The sequence below is a fragment of the Podarcis pityusensis genome (assembly GCF_964106645.2).
Source record: "Podarcis pityusensis genome assembly, chromosome: 5".
Lineage (NCBI taxonomy): Eukaryota > Metazoa > Chordata > Lepidosauria > Squamata > Lacertidae > Podarcis > Podarcis pityusensis.
This window is the reverse complement of record NC_138032.1, coordinates 51,003,717-51,028,444: the sequence shown is the minus strand read 5'-3', so window position 1 is coordinate 51,028,444 and position 24,728 is coordinate 51,003,717. Positions and strand designations below refer to the sequence as shown.

Genomic DNA, 24,728 nt, shown 5'->3' with positions numbered 1-24,728 from the left:
AAAGGAGTACGGCAAGGCTGTATATTGTCTCCCTGCTTATTTAACTTATATGCAGAATTCATCATGCGAAAGGCTGGGCTGGATGAATCCCAAGCCGGAATTAAGATTGCTGGAAGAAATATCAACAACCTCAGATATGCAGATGACACAACCTTGATGGCAGAAAGTGAAGAGGAATTAAAGAAACTTTTAATGAGGGTGAAAGAGCAGAGCGCAAAATATGGTCTGAAGCTCAACATCAAAAAAACGAAGATCATGGCCACTGGGCCCATCACCTCCTGGCAAATAGAAGGGGAAGAAATGGAGGCAGTGAGAGATTTTACTTTCTTGGGCTCCTTGATCACTGCAGATGGTGACAGCAGTCACGAAATTAAAAGACGCCTGCTCCTTGGGAGAAAGGCGATGGCAAACCTAGACAACATCTTAAAAAGCAGAGACATCACCTTGCCAACAAAGGTCCGTATAGTAAAAGCCATGGTTTTCCCAGTAGTGATGTATGGAAGTGAGAGCTGGACCATAAAGAAGGCTGATCGCCGAAGAATTGATGCTTTTGAATTATGGTGCTGGAGGAGACTCTTGAGAGTCCCATGGACTGCAAGAAGATCAAACCTCTCCATTCTTAAGGAAATCAGCCCTGAGTGCTCACTGGAAGGACAGATCCTGAAGCTGAGGCTCCAATACTTTGGCCACCTCATGAGAAGAGAAGACTCCCTGGAAAAGACCCTGATGTTGGGAAAGATGGAGGGCACAAGGAGAAGGGGACGACAGAGAATGAGATGGTTGGATGGTGTTCTTGAAGCTACCAGCATGAGTTTGATCAAACTGCGGGAGGCAGTGGAGGACAGAAGTGCCTGGCGTGCTCTGGTCCTTGGGGTCACGAAGAGTCGGACACGACTAAACGACTAAACAACAACAACAACAGGGCTCGAACCCATGACTAAGAATCTCATACTCAACCGACTGAGCTTTGACCTCATAATTAGCAAATGAAACGAGAGGCAGGAGAGGCCAGTGATCATGTGTCCTGCTTTACAGAAGATGCTTCTCTGTTTGAAGCACTGTCCAGTGAAACCATCCTGTATTAGAAGGGCTGTCTGGACCAATTCTAGTTTAAATATAAAGAATCATGTGACTATGGCAGTGCTGTCACTTGCTGGGACCAGGATGGTGCCAGTTGCAGACCTGCATCTCCCGCCCCTGACAGCTTGATGATGCCACTGCCCCGTCCTGGACCCAGCAAGCATCCGTTCCTCAACTCCATCTTATACACGGTGGCTGATTGTTGATAAATATGCACCTATACATGTGTATTAGCAGGCATAGTACAAATGTTAAGCAAATATTTGACCTCTTTTTCAATGATGCATTTCTTCTTTTCGTTGGTGGGTTAAGTGGTCATAGTAAAATATACTGTTCTAAAATCAATCATTCAGTCAATCAGCCAATCATCTGGTTGCCTCCCCAACCATGGTTCAGCCAGAGATATGCAAGTGGAAGTCCTTTATTCCACCTGAAGCTGGTTCAGCTGAGGCAGCATAAGTCATGTTGAAAATGCTAAATCTTCACTCTGCAAAATCTTATGCAAAATCCTCACTCTGTTCAGCTCGGTCATGAGTCCATGCAAACCAACAAGAACTTAAACTGGCAAAAAGAGTGGTGCAAGTCTAACTCTATTTAAAGGCTTCTTTTCTCACTGCCAGACTTGGGCAGAATCAGTTGGCAGTGGCCTTGCTCCTGAACACGGTTTGTGTCTTGCGTACTTTATGCTGGTTTAACGTCAGGCAGCGTAAATTATGCTGGCTTCCTATCCTAAGGTAATATCCAAAAAGTGAACACTGAATGTATATCATCACACCAGAAATAAAGGAACAGTACCTGACAATCAGCATTAAATGCAAATAAAACATCCATCAGTGTGGAAACTCACAGCATTATGTATGTCAGGAGAAATATTAATGTGCAACATTTTCACCAACAAACCAAGTAGAAGACCTATAGTACTGTGGGTAATGGCTACTCTGACATTATGTTTTGTCTAAACAACCCACAGTCAATATAACATCACTGGAAGTGACAGAGTTATTACAATGTCAATAAAAAAGTGGCACGACTTGATACCTGATCCAAATTATCCTTGAATCAAATTTGACAAAATAAGGTCGGAGAAAGAGGTTGAAGTGAACTTAACTTGCAACTGTACTAATGTTGTAAGTGGGAGGTTTTATTTCAACAATGCAAGTCCTACATGCAAATACTTCTACATTCTCTTGGGAAAGATAATCATATGAAAGTTCCACGTTGATTCAAAATATAGTCAACATTCGGAATGCTATGTCAACTGATGCCACCTAACAAATACAAAACACATGCAATATTGCAGTGGTTGTTAAAACAAACACAATTAGGATAATGCTATGACCTCCTCTTCCTTGCAAATCTCATTAAAGGGATGGAGTTAGATAGTTTCCAATAAATCATACTGTAACTGTAGTAAATCTAAAAATGGGATAGCATGGAAATAGCCTACTTTCATCGTACCCTCTTCAGTAAAATAACTAGAATACAACTATAGGGCTAAGGAAAACTGTGACTATTTAATGTAATTTTTATTACAGTGGTACCTTGGGTTACTTACACTTCAGGTTACATACGCTTCAGGTTACAGACTCCGCTAACCCAGAAATAGTACCTCAGGTTAAGAACTTTGCTTCAGGATGAGAACAGAAATTGTGCTCTGGTGGCGTGGCGGCAGCGGGAGGCCCCATTAGCTAATGTGGTGCTTCAGGTTAAGAACAGTTTCAGGTTAAGAACGGACCTCTGGAACGAATTAATTACTTAACCCGCGGTACCACTGTATTTTCCTTTTGTAAGTTCAAAACAGACCTGTAATTTAATTTTATAAGACAAGGCTCATCCTTTGTATTGAACTCTATGCAGTAGATACCACACGCCAAACAATACATTGCACCATATTACTTTAATATTCAGGGCAATGCACCTTTTTGCTGCAGATTGCAATCCTCTAGTGGGGAAAAACTGAATAGTATCCAGACTGTGTATATGTTAATAAGCCTAGGCTGAACATATCCAAGGAGTGAGTACTAACATCAGAGTACAATTATAGTAGAAATAAAGGAGGAAGAAACCCTAATAAGAACTCAAAAATACAATTAAAATATTTCAGCTTCCACAGTTGTTTCTAAATAAAAACATGTCATAGAAAATGGCAGCAATTAACTTTTGATGTTTACTTCTAAAGTTTAATTATATAAGCTGTAAGTAAACAATCCACAAGCCTGTGCTCCCACCACCCACCCTGTCCCTTCCCACCCAAACAGAGCATAACAATATTGCTTTCCAGATTAATTACATAAACTTTAGTTTTGTATGCAGCTGTTGAGTCATCATCCTGAATAGCTCGGAGCCTCCCTTTGTTTCTCTCCAAAAGGGAAATTCACCAGACAGCTGAAGATGGGGGTGTTGATGTTGACAGCTGCATTCCCTGGTCACAATCTAGCACAGCTTATTTGGCAAGACTGATTGTTTTAATGTACTCTGCTTTGAAAATACTCAAATTATGGCAGCAATAAATATTGTCATCAGTTTCTGTTTATTAGAAGGACTAAAAACTCAGCAAGAGCTAGTCTTTGGGATTACAATGAGCCTGGTATACAGTAGCAGCATCTCAGCTAAGTACTTATAAAGACATTTCTATGAAATCCTGTTATATTGCAATGAATATGCTGTTGGAAATAACTGGTTGCAGGAAATCTAAGTTTCTTTACAGAGGTATCACTCTATGTTGGACTGCACAGTTCTTCAGTACTGAAACAAAAAAACATTTGCAACCCCACTCCATTGCTAACGCATCAGTTGCAACTGTATGGTTGTTATGGGTAATAATAATCCTATATTAGGGTCAAATGGTACATTCAATGCAGGGTTAAATGGTACATTCAATGCATAAAAGGTAAAGGGACCCCTGACCTTAGGTCCAGTCACGGACGACTCTGGGGTTACGGCGCTCATCTCACTTTATTGGCCGAGGGAGCCGGCGTACAGCTTCTGGGTCATGTGGCCAGCATGGCTAAGCCACTTCTGGTGAACCAGAGCAGTGCACAGAAACACTGTTTATTGGCCGAGGGAGCCGGCGTACAGCTTCCGGGTCATGTGACTAGCATGACCAAGCCACTTCTGGTGAACCAGAGCAGCGCACAGAATTGCAGTTTATCTTCCTGCCGGAGCGGTACCTATTTATCTACTTGCACTTTGACGTGCTTTTGAACTGCTAGGTGGGCAGGAACTGGGACCAAACAATGGGAGCTCACCCCGTACCAGGGATTCAAACTGCTGACCTTCTATCAGCAAGCCCTAGGCTCAGTGGTTTAGACCACAGAGCCACCCGCGTCCCTACATTCAATGCATAGTATGCAGTTAAATCTCTGTTTTTTTCCTAATTGCAGTCACAACATGCAACTGTTATTGGCAACACAGCACGTGGAAGGGGATAGATATATTGCTTCCTTCTCCAGCTGAGATCCCCTCCCCAAAGAAAAACAAATCCCCCAAACAGCTATTATTAAGCATTGTAATTGTGCAGAGACCAATTCTGAGGACTTCAAGGAAGGGAAGGATAAACCTCCTCTCCCCATGAACTGCAGTCCTGATAACAAACACCTCCACAACCCATGCCGGCATCACTTTGTGACATTTATTTGTTTATTTAAAATAGAGACTGAACTAAACTATTTTTAATGAAAAAGAAAAGGGATATGAACAAATTTATCACCACTCCGTTATAGCTTATTGAGCTCAATGGCCATTTACAGTGGTGCCCCGCAAGACGAATGCCTCGCAAGACGAAAAACTCGCTAGACGAAAGGGTTTTGCGTTTTTTGAGCTGCTTCGCAAGACGAATTTCCCTATGGGCTTGCTTTGCAAGACGAAAACGTCTTGCAAGTTTGTTTCCTTTTTCTTAACACCGTTAATACAGTTGCGACTTGACTTCGAGGAGCAACTCATAGAACGCGGTGTGGTAGCCTTTTTTGAGGTTTTTAAAGACTTTGGTGATTTTTGAAGCTTTTCCAAAACTTCTTTTGCAGCCATTTGGTAAGTTAAACTTTTAAAACTTTTTGGGGGGTTTTTGGATTTTGGGTTGGGGTGTTTGGAATTCAAGGACTTGGTGTTGGGGAGGGGTTTGCAAGAATCTGGAAGCTTGTGTGGTTTTTTTCTGCATTTTTATGATTTTCTGTGACCATTGGGCCACTCTGCTGTTTTTTAAAAAAAATTCTGGATTTGAATTTCTGTGTGGTGGGTGTGACTTTAAAGAGCACTTAATAAACTCTTGTTGTACCAAATTTGGCTTTGTTTGGACTTTTTTTGACCATAGGAAAGCATTAATTGAATTTCAATGCATTCCTATGGGATTTCGTGCTACGCAAGACGAAAAATTCGCTAGACGAAAAAACTCGCGGAACGAATTAATTTCGTCTTGCGAGGCACCACTGTATCTGAGCATGGGATGGTACCCTGAGGTTTTTATAATTAACTGGAAGTGGGGACTTAGGTTCCTTTTTTCCCTCCTGGAAAGAGGTTACTAAGACAATCAAGACAAAACTTAGATTTAAGAAAAACTGGAAATAGTGAAAGCTAATTGATAATTTGGGAGAATTCTAGAGCTGTTTTTGTTCTAGAAAAGATACAGTTCATAAACAAAATACTGTAAATAAAGGTAAAGAAATATATGAATATGACTGAATAAAAAGAGAGTCCTAATTAGATTAGTCATTATCATCCTCTATTTGTAGTTCTTTTTTATTTTTAGGTGACTCTTCCAGAATCTATTTCATGCATTATTACACTATTTCAATACAGCATCCCACTGCTTAGCATATTATAATTTCTCTTTCAGAAGTACTGCCTTTACAATAAAAATGCCGTAATGTAGCCATTAGTCACAAACGACAACATACTCTGTAGACAGTACTCTCCAAGCCTCTCAAATAAAAGTAGAATAATGAAATGTAACACAAAGCTCATTTTAAAGAGCAATCTCAGTTAATTAAGATAGATGTGAACCATTAACTAGGGGGCACTATGTACTCAGAGGACTACATTTGAGGCTTGTTTAATATGTGCATCTTAAACTCTTTCAGCTCTTATCCACCAAGAAAGGGCTGCCAGGTGAGCAGATTGTCACTCCAACCTCAGCTAATAGATTCTCCAGTGGCTTTTGTTACTGCTCATGTCATGCTACTGAAACGATGAGCCTCAAAAACGGCACAACATATGTAGCTACGACTTGTCAGCTCCGGGTAATCACACTCTTCTTGGTTTCAGAAGCAGATGCAGATGAGACTAGCATTATCAGTATGCAAATTGAAATGGTCCCCCATCCGCACCACAGTTCTTACCTCTAATGGCCCTCGTAGAAAGTCTGTTTGCTCAGCTCCTACTTCAAGTGCTACGTCCACAGAAGCAAAGGGACGGCTGGCCATCTGCTGCCGCTCCCGCATAAGTTGCTGATGGAAGGAAAAAGAGGTTTCAATGAAATAACTTCAAAATATGATGCTCAGTAGCTGAATTCACTTAACATTTATCCAGTAATGACAACTGACATTTCCGAACAATATATACCAGGGTTCTCTTAAGTGGAGTTTCGTGATCTCCAGACATGCGAAAAGATCCCAGAGGCCCAGGGAAGTATGTTCTTACATGGTCACATGACTGGACATGCAACATACCACAGCTTTTCCAGGGTCTAACTGGATTATGGTGCAAACAATACCATTCCCACTAATTCCTTTACTTTGCAAAACTAATTCCTTTACTTTGCAAAACTAAGGAATTTCCATGGCAATCCAAACCAGGTTTTAGTGAGTATTGTGAATGGTTGCTTGAATTCAGTTCATCCTCAGCCTTGATAAAGGATGCCACTTTCTTTCACCCTTCCAGCTCTCTTTTGCTAAAACTGTATTATCAGCGTCTGCCTGTACTGCAAATCTTGAATGCTGGTACAAGAAGGTCGGCTGACTTCAAAATTACTACCTCCTTGTTAATGTTTCAGAGTGAACCCCTATACCACACATGTACCTTGTGATGACTATTTGTATATTTTCACAAGGGTACATAAATTATGCTTTCCCTTAGTACTCCAAGTAACTGTCAAGCCCAGCCCCTCTTTATTACACACATAGAGGATTTCTTTAAGGAACATGAAGAAATGGTGGCAAGAAATTTTCATCTGAAGTCTGATCAAGAGACAAACTCAATGAACCTGTGCCAAGAACAAACACTGTCAGCCTTTAGATTCCCCATGCACTTGTACTGAAACCAGATGGAGTTATTAGTGACAGTGTCTGCAGTTTATATGCTGTCCCTTCCCTTATTACTTAAACATGAAGAATAATGTCTGAGCATTAGAGACCTGGTGCCAATGTAACTGAGGAACCTGAAGACCTAGATTATGCTCAGGTTGCTTAGAAAGCCCACTGATGTCATGCCAATGTTCAGTGAGCCACAGTCACATTCTCATAAGCTAATTTATATTTTCCTCCTCAGTCTCTAACAATAATGCTAATTAAACCTGAACAAATACAAATGCTGAGCAGCACTAAATAATACAAATCTTTCTTCCCTGGATGTATGAAATGAATAAAAGCAACATTAAATATTTAAATCAAATTAATTATCAAGTAAGTTTCATTGCTTGCTTGCTTGCTTCTTTACATGAAAAAAAATCTCATGGTACCTAGAAGGAACAGAAGTCAAGAGCTGTCAGGACTAGAACCAGGAACCTCTGGGTAACCCAGTGTATTGAGCCACTGAGGCATAAACTTATATAGCTGCATGGATAGCAACAGGTTCCAAGCCCTGGAATGACTGTTCACTGGCTCTCCTCAACAAGAAGAGCTATAAAGATTTGCTGGTTAGGCTGTTTCTGGGCAACAGTAGCCCTTCCCAGCTCTGACTCTTGCCTTGACCTCTCATTCCTGGTTCCCTGCTCCAACACAATAGCTACTTACAACTCAGCTCTTAACACAAAATCATGTAATACAATTTCTTTTAATATTGTTTTCACAGTAAGTTCCTTAGAATTTTTCATCAATGCTTCAGAAGGCCCCTTCAATGTAAATTCAGCTAGTACTCTAACATTCTCTACATAAAATTCCCTTTGAGATAATAAAGGGTATGCAAGCAAATTCCTCATGACACCTTATTACTTAAGGCTTTTGATTTAAGGGCTACAACAATGCAGCAAGTACATCTGGTAACGTTTTTCAATCATCTTACTTTCACATTTGTATTTCAAATGTGGGATTTCCTTTATGAATAAAAGAGCACGGCTCCAAAATGAAAATATAAAAAACCATGCAATCATGATATAAGGGGAATGATACTCAAAACAAAACCCGATTTCTATAATCATAGATCACATCGGCTAGTGCAATGTTTATTCACAGGCTTTGCCCATACATACAAGATATGCAGAGGTAGAATACCATTTGCTAGTTGCACTGGCAAAACAATGCTTTTATCCAAAAGTAAATCAGAAATTGGGCACATTAGACACTTAGATGCTGTGTGAGAAGCATATGCACTATACTCTGTTCAATACTCTGGTAGCTTCTTAGGAGTAATTTAAGGGCTGAAAGCAGGGTAGCAAAACTCTGCCTGCCCCTTCAGAGAAAATGCTACTACATGAAAATAACAATACAATACAAAAAATAATAATAAATCAGGAGTATGCTGGTGAAGAAGATATTATTTGACTGTTCTTTCCAGCATGTATCCAACAACACATGCTTTGAATATAAGAGGAAGTAGGAGACTTGGCATTAAGGAAGGCACTGTTGGGAAGTTGTTGATTGCATGACATCTCAGAAGGGTCCACTGTCTACCCTGCTGCTGACCCCAAATACCAGCTACTGCCACCCAGGCCTGGCCCTCCTTTCCCTGCTGAAATTCAGGTAGCTGTGGCTGGCACCTGCCCTTTGAATTCCCTCACAATCCCTCCAGAGCCCTGATATAGCATTGACTCTACAGAAGTTCCTCAAAGGATTTTGCCGGGATTGTAAAGCTTTTGTACTGACCTCAACACCTTTGTTAGGAAAAAAAAATCAGAACTGCCCAGAACAACCAGCTGCTCAGATTGTATGGGATCAGTTTCAATTGTTTGGGCCTGATGATTTGGACAAGATGCTTGAGGGTATCTGGGCAACCAAGTGTCTTCTTGATCCTTGCCCATCATGGCTGATAAAATCTGACCAGACAGGACTGATTGAGTGGGTTCACTGCAGGAGAGAGTTGTTCTGGCTGCCCTGAAGAAGGTGAGGGTGCACCCCCTGCTTAAAAGGCTCTTCCTGGATCCTGGGATCCCTGAGAACAATTCAATTGTGAGTATCTCGTTTCTGGGCAAGATGCTCAAGAGCATTGTGTGGTTATGCACCTGCCTGCCATGATTCAGAGCAGGCCCCTTTCTTCCCCATGGGTGATTCCCACTTCAACCTTGGGGTAAGGTTCATTTGATTCACACACCCTACTGTTCCCAACATATTTATTCCCTCCTTGTTCCTGTAGTAAATCTTCAGTCACCCTTCTTCCCTGACATGGGGAGAAACACGCTTCATTTTGTTGGGCTAGCCCTGAGACAACCATACCCTTCCCTTTGTTCTCTGTTTAAAACATGGGTAAGCAAACTAAGGCCCGGGGGCTGGATCCGGCTCAATCATCTGCTAAATCCAGCCCATGGACGGCCCAGGAATCAATGTGTTTTTACATTAGGATGTGTCCTTTTATTTAAAATGCATCTCTGGATTATTTGTGGCACCTGCCTGGTGTTTTTACATGAGTAGAATGTGTGCTTCTATTTAAAATGCATCTATGGGTTATATAGTCTGCCCCCCCCCCCCAAGGTCTGAGGGACAGTGGACCAGCCCCCTGCTGAAAAAGTTTGCTGACCCCTGGTTTAAACCAATAAAGAATGCTAGATGTGCCACTCAAACGTAACTGCCATCTGGTTACAAGAGCTAGATATATGTGGGCCACAATTCTACAAAAGCAACAGAGACTCCATGGTAAACTCTAAAAGCAAATTAGATTAGACAGCCTTTGTTAACCCAAGAAGAGGCTGACACTACCATTAAGCAGTGAGACAATTGCATCAGATGGTAGGTGCTGGGAGCAGCAGCCCTCACCCCCAGCCATTCCTTCTGAGACCACCCTGACCATTACCTTCTGTTGGATATTAGAAATGTGTGCACCACTGGTATCTCACGTACTCCCTAAACTAGCCCACTTCCTTCAAATGCACTGAATGATGTTATCCATCCTCAGTGTAGAAACAAGATTCAGTGGCCAGTCCTATACATGGAATGAGGAAGGACAGAAGCATTGTGTCTTTTTCCACAGGTGACATGATATATTGGGCCAGCCCTGGCCTGAGACTTTAAACTGATGTTACTTTGGACAGGTTGCAGGAGCCCTGTGAGAGCAATAATTGCACAGGATCAGTTGTATGCAATATTTTACACCTAAAGAAGCTTTAAAGTACATTTCCTCTAGAACAAGTAGCCAGCAAATGGTAGCTAGATAATCTGGATGGAAAGCTTTGATGGTTCAAGTTTGGCCCCTAGAATTTTGTTACTTAGCTCTAGACCAGCTAAAAAAATCCTAAGGTATTTTTTTCTGTGCTTCATAGCCCCATCATATATAGCTCATTGGTTTTGAATGTTCAGCTTCACTAATTTCACACACACACAACTTAAGTATGCTAGGAGATGAGTTCCAGGACTCTTCTGAATGTTTCTTTGGATTAAGAGTATAAATGATCAAGAAGGATACTGCCAAGATTTTTTTTTAAAGCCCACCCATTTCCAGGAAATTCTTAGGCCCTGTACCAAGAATTTTATTTTATTTTTAACTTAGGTTAGGTAGAAAGCACAACATTATTGTTTTCAAGGTTAGTGAATCAGGTACATAGTTCAATTTTTATTTCTTATCCTCAGTGGCCCACATTTACTTTCAGAGAAGTGAAGAATAAGAAAGCAAGTTATGAATTTACCATAATAAAGTAAGTTCTTGTCATACAACAATGACCCATTGCATTGCCAGAGGCACTCAAAGCAGTTGCATGAGCTCATTCAAAATGGGACAGAGGCACTCACAATGATTCAAATTAAATGGCATGATTTCCTGCAAAACAGTCAGACTCTGCCTTCTCTGAATTATTAGCTCAAATAACCCACATTTAGAGATGGGTGCACAATTATACAGCTACATTTGATTATGTAATTCTTGCATACTTATACCCTGCCCAAGTATTCCTAGTGATTTTAGTAATTTGAAGACCGTGGCCTGTCACCCCAGAATTCAAAGCAATTATTCAATAAAATATTATTATTAGATGATTGAAACTTATTTTACTTCTTTCTTTAGCCTTACCTGAGTGTGTTTCCCCCCATGGAGTGGGGTAAGCTCTGAGCACTCTCAGATGACTTTGATTATCTAGATTCATTTCTGCAGTTTTTTTACTTAGAACAGAGAACGTCTTGGACAACCTTGGTCAGGTGAAGGATAGGGAAAGTAAAAGTGCTGTAGTTTACTGGGGAACTTGCTTTTCATGAGAAAAGTAACAGGTCAAATCCCATGCATCTCCAGCTAGAGCTGGGGAAGACTCCTGTCTGAAAGATGAAATTCCTCCTGGAGAGGCATTACCAGTCAGTGTAGAGTGTAGACAGTACTGAGATAGATGGACCAATGGTTTGACGTATAACAAGGCAGCTTCCAGGACCAGTAACTGTAGAATCATATCTTTCAGGAATTGTTCTTGCTCTCCTCTTTGAGGAGTTGCTTTTGATGATGACTACTTAAAAATTTAAATTTGTGAAAAACACGGCATCTAGACTATTGACCGGCACTAGCTGTGTGGAAAATTTTGGGCTCCTATAAAAACATATTCACTGGCTTTCTGTGTGATTCTGGCCATAATTCAAGGTGCTCCTTTCTGAACATATCTATTTATGGCTTGGGATTTCGGAATTTGAAGAACTACCTACTCCTTGAACCAGCTCAGTCATAAAGTTCCTCTGCAGATACTCTTCACTGGGTACATCTGCCTTCAAGGGTTAGTTTGATTGAAATCAGGGGTGTGGGTGTGTTGCCTAGTTATAGAACTACTCCTCAGAGATATTGACCAGGCCCTACATTTTAGGTGCCAAATAGAAGCACATATCTTTGTTCATGGTTTCATTGAATTACAATATTTGTTCTTTTTGCTTTTCTGGAAGCTTACTGCTCTGTTGTGTACTGCTACTGTTTACTGGTATTTCAGTCCAGTTGCAGACTGTTTATTCTGTTGTTCTATAAATTTGCTTTCTTTTTAACACATCCGATTTTTAAAATTTCAATTTATGTGTTTTGTTTTAACCTGAAACCGGTTTTGGGAATCTTCTTTTAAGATAGAAAGGTTGAATAGTATTATCTTAAATAAATAATAAATAGTTTCTGAACCCTTGCTTGGAAACTTTTCAAAAGTGTTTGCATACTAGTTACATGTCTCAAGGAGACGGTTTTAATTTCTGTACAATAGAACTCTTAACAATGATGGTGATAGTTATTGGAAATGTCTCCTTATTCTAAATGTATAGAGATCTTGAATCTCTCAAAGTAGATGGCTATGTGTTTTCCAATGTTTTCCATTCTGTTTTTATACCAAACCCACTTCAGCTTCAAGTTAATTATATGAGGAAGCACAGGAGCTGATTTTCCTTAAATATGAAGCAGTAAAATATGTGGCAAGTTGGAAACTAGGTAATTTAAGAATGTGAATGATCACTCCAGATTTTTGAACATTACAGAAGAAAGATACCATGATATTCAATGTGTATAGCAAATAACCGCTAAGCTAAAATCTGTTAGCTTACAGTTACTTACTTATTATTATTATTGCTTATTATTTATAAACATATTTACATACTGCTATATCATAAAAGCATCACAGCAGTTAACAATAATACAGCTATATAATAAAATGCATAAAAAATTAAATAAGAGAATATCAACTATCAGAACTTTCAAATTAGTATATGACTATTACTGTTTGGATTACATGTGAAATATAGTAGAAACAATGATTGGTCTCTCTCTCAAGTGGTTTTGTGTGTGCAAGCTTAAGGTATTTTAGCTACTTCTGTGTGGCCACTTTTAAATTCTAACAAGGTTTCCAAAGGGCTCATTATTATAAATTCCAATGGATGACATGCATTAAGTCTTACTTAAGAAGAAGTATTGCACACACTGAAATTCTGATCAGCTGTTCAGAAAATTCTATCACATTAAGTCTCTCATTTACACAGTTCTTTTGTACCTTGGATTCTCCGTTACATTTAATAACTTTGTGCACTGACACAATGCACTACTTATGGCAGGTTTACAAAACTGAAACTCGATAAAAAAAAAAGATTCAACCACCAGCAAACTCTCCACTGACCACACACTCAGAAGAAAAGCACTTGGTTCGTTTTGTCTGTTATTCAGAATTGTGCCTGGGGAGAAAGGAGGGGGATTTAGAGCATAGAAAGAGAAAAAGAGACTTCAGTGTTTTGTAATAAGCTTTGTATGAGAGGAAATGCTTACTAATTGAATGTAACGGTTTGTGGGATAAGGTATTTCAAAAGAAAACTCCAGTTGCACAGGGTGTTTTAATGAATGGGCTTACAGTAAAGTAATAAACAAAATAATAATTCAGGAATTTAGGAAAGGGCAAAGTTGAAAGTGAAAAACCAAGTTCAAACATTTTCTCATGGCACCCTATATATGTGTCTATAAATCAATGAACCATAGAATGAGTGGGAGAACAAGCAGGAGAGACAAAATATTGAAGACACAAAATCAGCCCAAAATTAAAACTCACGGATTCAACTGAAATGCAGCGAGAGCAGGTACTCCTGGAAAATATGGGGCTATTGTGTGGATGGGGTGTAGTTTATTACTTGAGAAAAGTTTGGAGGAAACACTTTCACAATCTGTCCCACTTTTCCATGATAGAAACAGTACCACTTGTCACAAAACCATCTCTAGGAACCCCGAAATAAATGTGAAAAGAGAGTGAAAGATGACCATCCAGAAATGCACACATCTTATCAGAATGTGGAATACCACCATAAAAACAGCTGAAAACAGTTGCATTTCCTTCCCGTCTCTTAGCTTCATTCTCCTATGCCAGTCCTGAATCTTTTCTTTAAAAGAAAGGGAAAGTACAGAAATGCACTCCTTTTTGTGTGTACACACACAACAAGAATATACAATACATCTTACTACAGGGGGTAAGACTCTCACCAGGTGACCTAGGTGCTAACTGTTGACAATTTCAAGGCAGCTACTCTCCCTTCCTCTGGTTCTTTAACTTTAAATAGTACTTAGATCAGACAGCCCTTCCCACAGGAGACTGTAACACAAAGTGCATGGCTATCCCAGCTGAAAGTTCTGCCTCAACCAACTATGATGATCCGTTAAGCTGGGATCTTTGGTCAATTCTTTCAGACTATGTGATACAAGCTGCTTGGGTAGCAAAATGTATTGGGCCAACCCTGACTGTGCTTGTGAAAAATTATTCATACAACTAATTTGTCACAGCACAGGATTGCCTAAATCCATGCATGGGGGAAATCATCCAACCACAAGTGGAAGTTATTTAGTTCAGTTCATATACCCAGAAACTTAATGTAGTCTTAAATGCTACCTTAAAAATACAGATGAGCTCTGATCTGGGTAAATAATGATGGGCTGTTATTTGCCTTTATAACAACTAATGACTAACACTGACACCAAACCTTCACAGTAAATCCCAGTAAATCCCAGTGTAGTGGTAAGAATACTTAATTACAGATTTTCATTGTTTTGCAGAAACTACACCCTGTCTCTGCTGGATAGTAATTAACACACATAACTACAGTTATAGCACATCTCTGAAATTGTATAATTAAATATTGTCTGCTGTAAGGCATTTATGACAGCATCAGAAAAGTACTGTCAAGTTCTTATTAGTTCAGAAATTATGATATGTGATTTTTAGAACACTTTCAAAAAACCATTTCTGAAATGATGAACACCTTATTCAATTACACACCAGTTTTATTTCCTATTTTACAGGTAGAAAGAGGTTATCTTAAACAATTGGTCTCCATTTTATGACTAAAAAACACAAAATAACAGTTTCACAAACATCTTTGAAATAGGTTCCAACCTCTTATCACTGAAAAAGGCAACTTGGAGAGCTTCTTATCTTAAGCTCTAGTGGGGTACTGTTTATAATTCAGCCTGATAACTTGCCTTGGTTGAACATCAACTGGTATTATACAGAGATGACAACATTATGGGCTGCTGTGAAATATTTAGTAGTATCTGAAGAGACTAAGTGGACCTCTGAGCAACTTAGTAAGGGTTATAGTCAAAACCATCCTATTATTTATTTTGTTCAACATGGAATTTTGGAAATATTATTTCCATTAAATAACTATAATTTCAAAGTTTTTAATGTCATAATTCAAATTTATTTTAGTTAATGAAACTCCATGACTCATTAATGAATTCAAATGGAGGTTACGCCCAAACCTTAGGTAAATGTCATTCTACTTTGTCCCACAGGACACTTAAATCAAGTTTTTATTCCCTCCACCCCAAAATAATGTTGCCTCCTTGAGAAAGGAATATCAGAGAAGAAGGTATTCGGAATGGGAAGTTGGAGCTATTTCCAAAGTTGGCTTATTTCAACTAGTTCAAGAGTGAAAATGGTTTGTTTGGGTTTGGACGACACAGAAAGCTGCAGTTAATCCAAACTGAAGTGAAAGTTCCTGAACTCCTCCTCACGTCTGCACCAATGGATGAGGAAGTATATTAGCTGAGGGCTTGCTGCAGTTTATTCTCATTACCACTATAGCCAAATGAAGTCTGAAGGTGAAGCTTCCAGAAGAATGACTTGAAAAAAATCCCAGCACAAACACAAAAATGATTTATCTCTGGTGAAAGTTTTAAAGCAAGGTAATTCTTTTACCAGTTTACTTGGAAAAGTACCATATAGTTGTTCAAAGTTTATATGAGACTATACCGACTGCAGAATGACCATTTCTCTATGCCTTTAAAAAATATCTGAGCAAGGAGGTGGAGTGAAGCAAGCATTATCTGAGGAGTCTGCTACTGTTTGCCACAGGGGAGACACGTGAAGAGCTTCATGTACTTTGTGTCCTGACTTTAGACAAAAAGATATAAAGGATTATTTAAACAAGGCATAATCCAACAGGCAGCAGCTAAGATACACTTAAAATAAAGAGTAAACTTGTCCTTCACCCCCTTTTGTATTTCCACCCCAACCCACTCCAAATGGTACCAAAAGGTCAATTCGACGTGTATCCTTTTTGGAAGCCAAATACCAGGTGCTTGTAATTTCCCCAGAACAAATCAAAAAGAGAAAAAGGATGATCACTGAAAAGGTCAATTTGTAGCTGGATCCAAGGAACATTTAGCGTACTGTATGTTGTTGCTCAAAGAACAAAATGTGAATCCGCCACTTGCTTAGTGCTAACAGAAGGCTCCAGAATAAAATTGTGATTCTCCCTCCATTGCAAAAAGCCATAATTCCATTCATGGTGGAAACTATAGCTATATAGTTTCTTTCCCCAAATACAGAAGTGTGTTCTATGTGATTATAATGCAAAGCAAAAGTTTGCTGAAGACACATACACGAGTGATCCAGAATTATAAAGTAAAACTAGAGATTATAGTATCTGAATGTACAAATTTGAAATTCTGCATCAGATATCATACATCTGGTCTTCTTTTGTCTCTCTCTTAGCCTACATCATGTACTCTCAAAACAGAGGGAGGAAAGCATGAGCACTACCATCTTACATACCCTCCAACCTTTTTCTGATGAAAATAGAACGTCCCATTCCATAATGATAATTTTACAATTTATACCCCACACATCTTACTGGGTTACCCCAGCCACTCTGGGCAGCTTCCAACATATATAAAAACATAATAAAACATTAAACATTTAAAAAACTGCCCTATAAAGGATTGCTTTCAGAGGGCTCAGGGGGTCCATACCCTCAAACATTTCTCCAATGAAAATAGAGGCTCCCTAAGGAAAAGTGGGACATTCCGGGATCAAATCAGAAACCGGGACAGCTTCTCTAAATCAGGGACATCCCCGGAAAATAGGGACACTTGGAGGGTCTGCATCTTGGAATTCAGTATTATCATGGAGGCCACCATCTGGCATATATTGCCATATCTAAAATAGGCAGGCCAGTTTTGTATTAACGGACACCACATGCATATCAACATTCCATGTAACACTCATGCTTCAGTCAGGACCAGGCTCAATCAGAAACGCACATATGCCATAGCTGCCAACAAGAAAACCAAGAGCACATTAGTCAGAGGACATTAGGAACCTCCTAAAAGTTTGCCAAATATTTTCAGATTGATCCTGAAAATGAAAGCAATCTACACATGACAGAAGCCCTATTCGCGTGTTCTGAACACTATGCATGGGGAGGGGAAAACAGGAACAAGCACTAGCCCTGCCCCCACTTCCCTTTCCCCATTGCCTTCTGCATGTTGAATGGCAGCTCTCTGCAGCAAGGAAGCCTTCATGAAGGCTTTATTTTGGAGTCCTTATTTTCCACGGTTCTAAAATTCATGGGAGTCACAACGAGTGGAGGTGGCTCCCTTGTTGCAGAGAGTCATTCTTCAATATGTTGTGGGCAATGGGGGGCAGGGGCAGGGGTAGAATGCTATCCCTTCCAATATGTTGGTTAAGCCCTATTCAGAATCCAATTCAGAAATTGGATTTCCTGGTATTAAACCCCAAACAAAACTCGGTACCTTAAAAACAGCTGCAAGGGCCCTGAAGTGGATCGCAGAAGCAGAGCAGGGAAAGTGGATTAACGTTTCTTTGCAGTATTTTCTTATCTATAATCTAGACCACCACACCACACACTGCTGCTAGTCCTGTTGGATGAATGGGGTAGTACCTATATCAGGTATAGGCAAACTCGGCCCTCCAGCTGTTTTGGGACTACAACTCCCATCATCCCTAGCTAACAGGACCAGTGGTCAGGGATGATGGGAACTGTAGTCTCAAAACAGCTGGAGGGCCGAGTTTGCCTATGCCTGACCTATACTGTGTGTGTATTTTAAACCTACAAGGTTAGCAGAAGCTTTGGACAGCAGGTGGGAGGAGAAAGAAATTTCTGATGGAGAAATGGTGCTGCCCTGATCCAGGGTCTCCCACTCCCAAAGCAGCTGTATATGACGAGACTGATCGTGGCTGTCCTGAGGGACATGGTTAGCTTTTAAATGTGAAAGGTTATTCAGAAAGAAATGGCAGATATTTAGAACAAAAATAACATATCAACTCCTACTTGTGATATTATTTTACCTTAAGAATTCATCTCCTAAAGAAAGAAACAGGGATCAATATAAAGCTCGGGATTCAGTATGGTGCCATAGTGTTCTGGCTTCTTCTCACTTAAGTGTAGTGCTAAATGAGACCTAATCTGGTTATCTTTTTCACTTTAGCAGACTAGGAGTTCATGTTGAGCATTTATGTAGCCTTATGATAATCATGTTACAGGTTTCTCAAGAGGTACTTAAATCTTCCAGTAGCCCCACCTGACTCCTGCACTTATCTTTTCTTCTTAATCAAGGGCATTTTAAAAAAAAAATCTATTCAGCAAAATTTGATTATTTTGCTATTAGCTAGTGAAGCTATTTTCTGTATGGGATAGTAGGGCCGTAAAAAACACTTACACTGCAAAATTCTTATATATGTAGCGAAAAAGTGAGGCAGGGGGAAGGGAACACAACTCTAAATTATCCAGCCTAAACATATTGGCTGCACTGCATGTTCTAGTATTATACCCAGGTTCAATAATATACACAGGAAAATATTTAAATATTTGTTTGTATAATTTCAGAATGCAGCAGACTAATCTGAACTACTAACATCATATACAGAAATGCTTTTTAATAGTCCAAGTCTGGTGTCATGCTCACCAGCAGACCCTCTTAGGAGCTGCCCATGCCCTGCACACAACAGACCAGTCTGTACAGGATGAATGCATGCTGGGGGGGGGGGTCAGGATAATGTGTGCAAGGTCCAACCTCAATGGTGCATAGCCTCTGACCATGTGAACCATACTCCACCAAAAAATTACATGGCACGTATAAGCTATGTCATAGAGCTCAGGGACAGGATCACCAGGCACAATCCTATTCCCACCACCATAATCATGCCATGTGCTTCCAAAGGTGTCCTGCAGTATGAAATTCAATCCAGGGAAGTAGGGCTGGGTATGGAAAGGAACCCTCTATCACTTCAGTGGCTAAGGTTTAAAAATTGCCCTTGCTTGTTCAAATATTGCCTCAATTGAGTTTAATGAGTTGGAAACAAAGAGCTATTCTTCTGGCTGCCACAGTATTTAATCTGCAAACACAGGCCACAGATGATAAAACACTTTTTTTAAAAAATACAAATGCCTGTCTTCTCTTGGATGGCCACTATCATTGCGGCAGTGTAAATCAAACTGGCTTTTTGAGCTTCAGTCAGACTGTTTTAAGAGGGGAAAGTGGAACAATTTAGAGTTCATCAATTATATCACATCAAATTAGCCTCCATCATAGACTCAGCTCGACGGCTTTCATCTATTCTAATTTACAACAGAAAGGACAGCCAAGTACAAAATAGTAGCAATGACAGAGTCAAAGGGAAGCTCTTTGGCTTTACTTAGCAAGAGTGATGGTCCTTTTCAAGAGCAGCTTCCTTTTGGATCAAAATCTCCAGCCATAATTAGTTCCTTAAGTCCAGCTTCATCAGATAGCTTCTATCCTCATTTAAGGTACTGGAACGATAAACATCTTTTTATCAATCCTGTAGTTTCTGTCCTCCTACAAGTCATGTTTTATATGTAGTTTATATCAGACAGGGAACCTGTTGTTGCAGCTGAAGACCTTAAAGTGAAGCCCTTATCAGGCACAGCAGTTGTATGCCACAAGTGATCTATTCTGCTAGAAACCATCTCTTACGTTTACTTATCAATATATAATGAAATGCTATCAGTGTAACTCAATTGACTTTTATAATTTGGTATTCACTGTGAGCATTTCAATACACTGCAACAGCAACTATTTAAATCATTGTGAAAGGGTACATCACATATTGAACCATGTGCAGATTTCATCATTATTCAATTGTCTAAATTGGCAAAATCCACTCCCTTGTGAAAGGTTATTTCAACAACCTCTACACAAAGTCCTGTAACTGAAACACAGCAAAAACCAAATTAATACCGAGTCTTTGTACAAATGGGGTGCTTAAAAAAACACCCTAAAATTTCTTTGTTATGCTTGGTGGATTTAGAGGCTTTCACCATACTACCTTGTATTTAAAACTAAGGCCCCATCTGCACTATACATTTAAAGCAATACTGTACCACTTAAAACCATCATGGGTTTTGCCCAAAAAATCCTAGAAACTGTGATGTATTAAGGGTGCCAAGAGCTGTTAGGAGAACTCTATTCCTCTTAAAGAGCTACAATTCCCAGAATTCACTGGGAAGAGGGATTCACTGTTAAACCACTCTGGAACTGTAGCTCTGTGAGGGGAATGGGGATCTCCTAACAACTCTCAGCATCCTAAACGAACTACAGCTCCCAGGAAAACTGCTTAAAGTGGTATGATACTGCTTTAAATGTATACACAGATGGGGCCAAAGCAAGTTAGCAGATCTATTGACTTGACAAAGCATTTATGTTTGTTTGTTTGTTTGTTTTTTAAGTATTTTTATTGACTTTTGTCAGTGCAACAAAATGGCACTTCATGAGACAAAAGCAAAAACTAAACCAAACCAAACTAAACCAAGGCTGGCATAGGATGTTACATGTTTTTGATTACATAATTTCAAAATTATTTCCATCAAGTCAAGAACGTTAAATGACTGGCTCCATGGTTTGCCTAGGAGTGTCAGCGACCTTTTTTCTTGTTGCTAAATAGTTGGTTTTTTTCTGTGCAACTTTATGAACTACCTTGGATAACGTTAAAGGTAAAGGGTAAAGGGACCCCTGACCGTTCGGTCCAGTCGTGGACGATTCTGGGGTTGCAGCGCTCATCTCACTTTATTGGCCGAGGGAGCCAGCGTACAGCTTCCGGGTCATGTGGCCAGCATGACTAAGCCGCTTCTGGTGAACCAGAGCAGTGCATGGAAACACCGTTTACCTTCCCGTCGGAGCAGTACCTATTTATCTACTTGTACTTTGACATGCTTTCGAACTGCTAGGTTGGCAGGAGCAGGGACCGAGCAACGGGAGCTCACCCCGTCACGGGGATTCAAACAGTCGACCTTCTGATCGGCAAGCCCTAGGCTCTGTGGTTTACACCACAGCGAAACACAATTAGATTAAACAAAGAGTTCCCACGATTCCCAGTAATCCAGGAAACATATCACGAATGTCCAGGAGATGAATTATAGTTTTCATTCTTCTACCATGTAGAAAATTGCTGCCTCTTTAGACTCAGAGGGAGAAAAGAATTTAATTTGTTTCCTTGTAATGGCACAGAATCTGCTATGTGTTGGTTTTATATGACTCTGTAAAACACTTTCACAGCTGGTAACTATTTTATTAATTAACATGTATTTATCAAGAAAAAAGACAGTGTTCTGTAAGGAAGTGGAGAAGGAAAATAGTGATATATGATCCAGGATACAGAGGAGCTATATGCTCAAATAGATTTCTTCCAGGAAAATTGCATTTATGAAAACAGTGGGAGACCCAAGGATAAATCTGTGATGCCCAATTGTTTGGTTAATGATTGCTTCCTACCTCTGAGGTTTCAAGTATCTTCAATGTCTCATATTAAGGGATGAGCACATATTGAACATGGCACACATGTAGGGCTCAGTGTGAGTAACAGCAATAGTCTCTGTCACTCTTACCCACAAGGGCTCAATCTTATCATGCAGAATACGCCACTCAAGCAATTTACAGCTTAGGTAGATGAAATGGCAGTAGTGCGTTGTTATGGGGTGAGGGGGAGAGAGAGAGAGAGAGAGAAGAAAGAGAGGGGGTGGGGGGAGAGATTCCAGCTCAAGGAAAATATCCAGGCAGCATTAATTAAGGAGAGACCTGAATGAAGAAAATGAGAGTATTGAAAAAAATCATTCTGTGGAATCAAGGTCAATAGATACAATCCAGGGGGAAAAGAGCTTGCTAGAAACCAGGCACTTCTCCAATAGCTGAGTATGCCAATATTCTGATAAAATACAGTGAGCACAATGCTATTTGATGAAACGTACGGGTGACAGCTCCAACATTTAGCATATTTATATTCAAACTTCTTTTGAGTAAATTGTTCTTGGTAACAGCTAATTTGGAACTGGGCTGTAAATTAGTTGGAAGAAGAGGCACCAAACATATATCAGCTAGAAAGATACCAGACAAAGGGCTTGGATTGTCCTAAGGTAAAGGTAAAAGGACCCCTGACCATTAGGTCCAGTCGCGGACGACTCTGGGGTTGCAGCATTCATCTCGCTTTATTGGCTGAGGGAGCTTCCAGGTCATGTGGCCAGCATGACTAAGCCGCTTCTGGTGAACCAGAGCAGTGCATGGAAACACCGTTTACCTTCCCGCCAGAGTGGTACCTATTTATCTACTTGCACTTTGATGTACTTTCAAATTTCAAATGCCCGTCGTGGGGATTCAAACCGCCGACCTTCTGATCGGCAAGCCCATGTGAGTGTAGTATAATAGCAGAAGGAGAAGTTGGCCCAACTCTGTTATCCCTTACGTGAGAAGTGATTGGATTTGTCCCATGGCAAGTCATTGCCCTCTGAAGTGTCAGAACAGAAAGTTGACCTTTAGACTTTCAGGGACTGATCCATGTCACTACAAAACCTTGTTAAAGAAAACTGATCATGGTAGATTACCTCTTTTAGAAACACCTTAGTACATAATTTCATTCTATATCAGTAACTTCTTATAGAAATGTTTAGAATTTAAATTTTCACTCCAAAGTCAAGAATGCAGGTTTATTCCTACTGAGAGGTGGTCATGCTAGTCTGTTGCAGGTAAACCAATGAAGTGCATTGTGACATATTCAGGGGTGCCAACTTGGACAAAATATTGGGGAGGCAGGTAAGCCCCATCCCACCCCACCTAATTGATCACATGATGCAGTGCATGCACAACATTTGAATGGCAATGCCCATCTACTTGGTGAAGCTCAGCCCCCTCAAATATTTTATTGTGAGGCTGAAGCCCCCATGGCCCCTAGAGGTTAGCTCCTATGGGCAGATTAATGATTATTTTTTTTAACTTATTATGGCATAAAGTCTCTTAAGACTAGATTCCACTTCCTCTGATACATAAGGTTGTGTGTATATATAAACACATGGGTCTGGTGTAAACAATGCAGCCAGAAGGAAATTAAATGCAGAAAGGACTGGCCTAACTATAATAATTTAACTACCACCATCTGAACTCTATATATTTTATTTCTCTCTGATCACACAGTGTCCTGACCTGAATTATACCTGTAACTCAGAATAATATGGCTAATTATGTAGATTCCAGTCCATGAGGGTGATGCTCTAATGACTATATTATTCGTCTTTAAGACAGCAGTGGGTAACCTTTGGCCATCCAGATGTTTGGCCATGCTCAATTCTTCAAGTATTATCTGTGCAGATTACAAAAACTCATTCCTGGGTTACCGCATTTCTGAATTTATGATTATAAATTCAAAATGTATCACCACAAATATTCTGAAATGCTGTTTGGGCAAATGCTCCTGTGGGGAAATTCATATTGCTGGAAATATGAAAGCTGCAGACACAGCTGCTTGGAATTTGTGCAAAGACTCACACGTGCATCAGCATACAATCAGCCACATGGTTGGTACCTGGTATTAAAACAATGCAATAAAACCAAGGGAAAAAAGAAGCAATTATCCCATAAACCGTGTTCTTCAAGCCACACAATTTATTATAATTTTGAGTCATTCCCATTTCAGTTCTTGTGATTTAGTCAGCACAACTGTAATAGTTAGTTGCTGTTACAAAGCATTTTTAAGTGATTTGTAAAAAAAAAAAAAACATGCAATCATCCTTATGTTGTGGACAACAACAATTTCTGATATTTTCCTTGGTTTAAAGGAACACCAGTTACATCTCAAAGTAACTTTTAAGAAACTGACATATGAGGGGAGTTTATCCCAGCAAAAAGAACCAGTTCTGAGTTATGGTACCCGCCCTCCATTGCAACATTCTATAGTTCCCCTACCCAGTGCCAGGTTAAAATATAATATTCTGTCATAATTGTTCCTCTCAGGACTTGAGAGTACAAAACTGAATAATATATTCTAAACATTCTGGAAGATGTATACATACATTTGCACACAGCAGAGCTTTATTTATCAGGGTACAATACATGGTTACAAAAGATGGGAAAATAATAGGGAATCTCTGTACATACTTTCCCTTTGCTCTGCCGTGTTTCCAGACCTTGTGTCCCAACAGGCCAAAGCAGATTGAAGGAAGAGTATTTTGTTGTGTTGTTTTTTTCTACTCCTATAGACATGCTTAGTTGTAATGGCACATGGAAAAACTTGAACTAAAGTAGCTGCAACAGGCTTGTGTGCAAAACAAATGTTTTGTCTTGTGTGCAAG

General features: G+C 39.8%; 1 protein-coding gene across 3 annotated transcripts in view; it reads right to left on the bottom strand.

Annotated features, from left to right (window-relative positions):
- ATRNL1 (attractin like 1) overlaps window positions 1–24,728 on the bottom strand; it is a 521,011-nt gene that overhangs the window by 129,943 nt on the left and 366,340 nt on the right. For all 3 annotated transcript variants that reach the window (XM_081005955.1, XM_081005957.1, XM_081005956.1), the window contains exon 27: window positions 6,414–6,521. In XM_081005955.1, coding sequence (XP_080862081.1) covers window positions 6,414–6,521 — 108 coding nt within the window. The remainder of the gene's footprint in view (window positions 1–6,413; window positions 6,522–24,728) is intronic.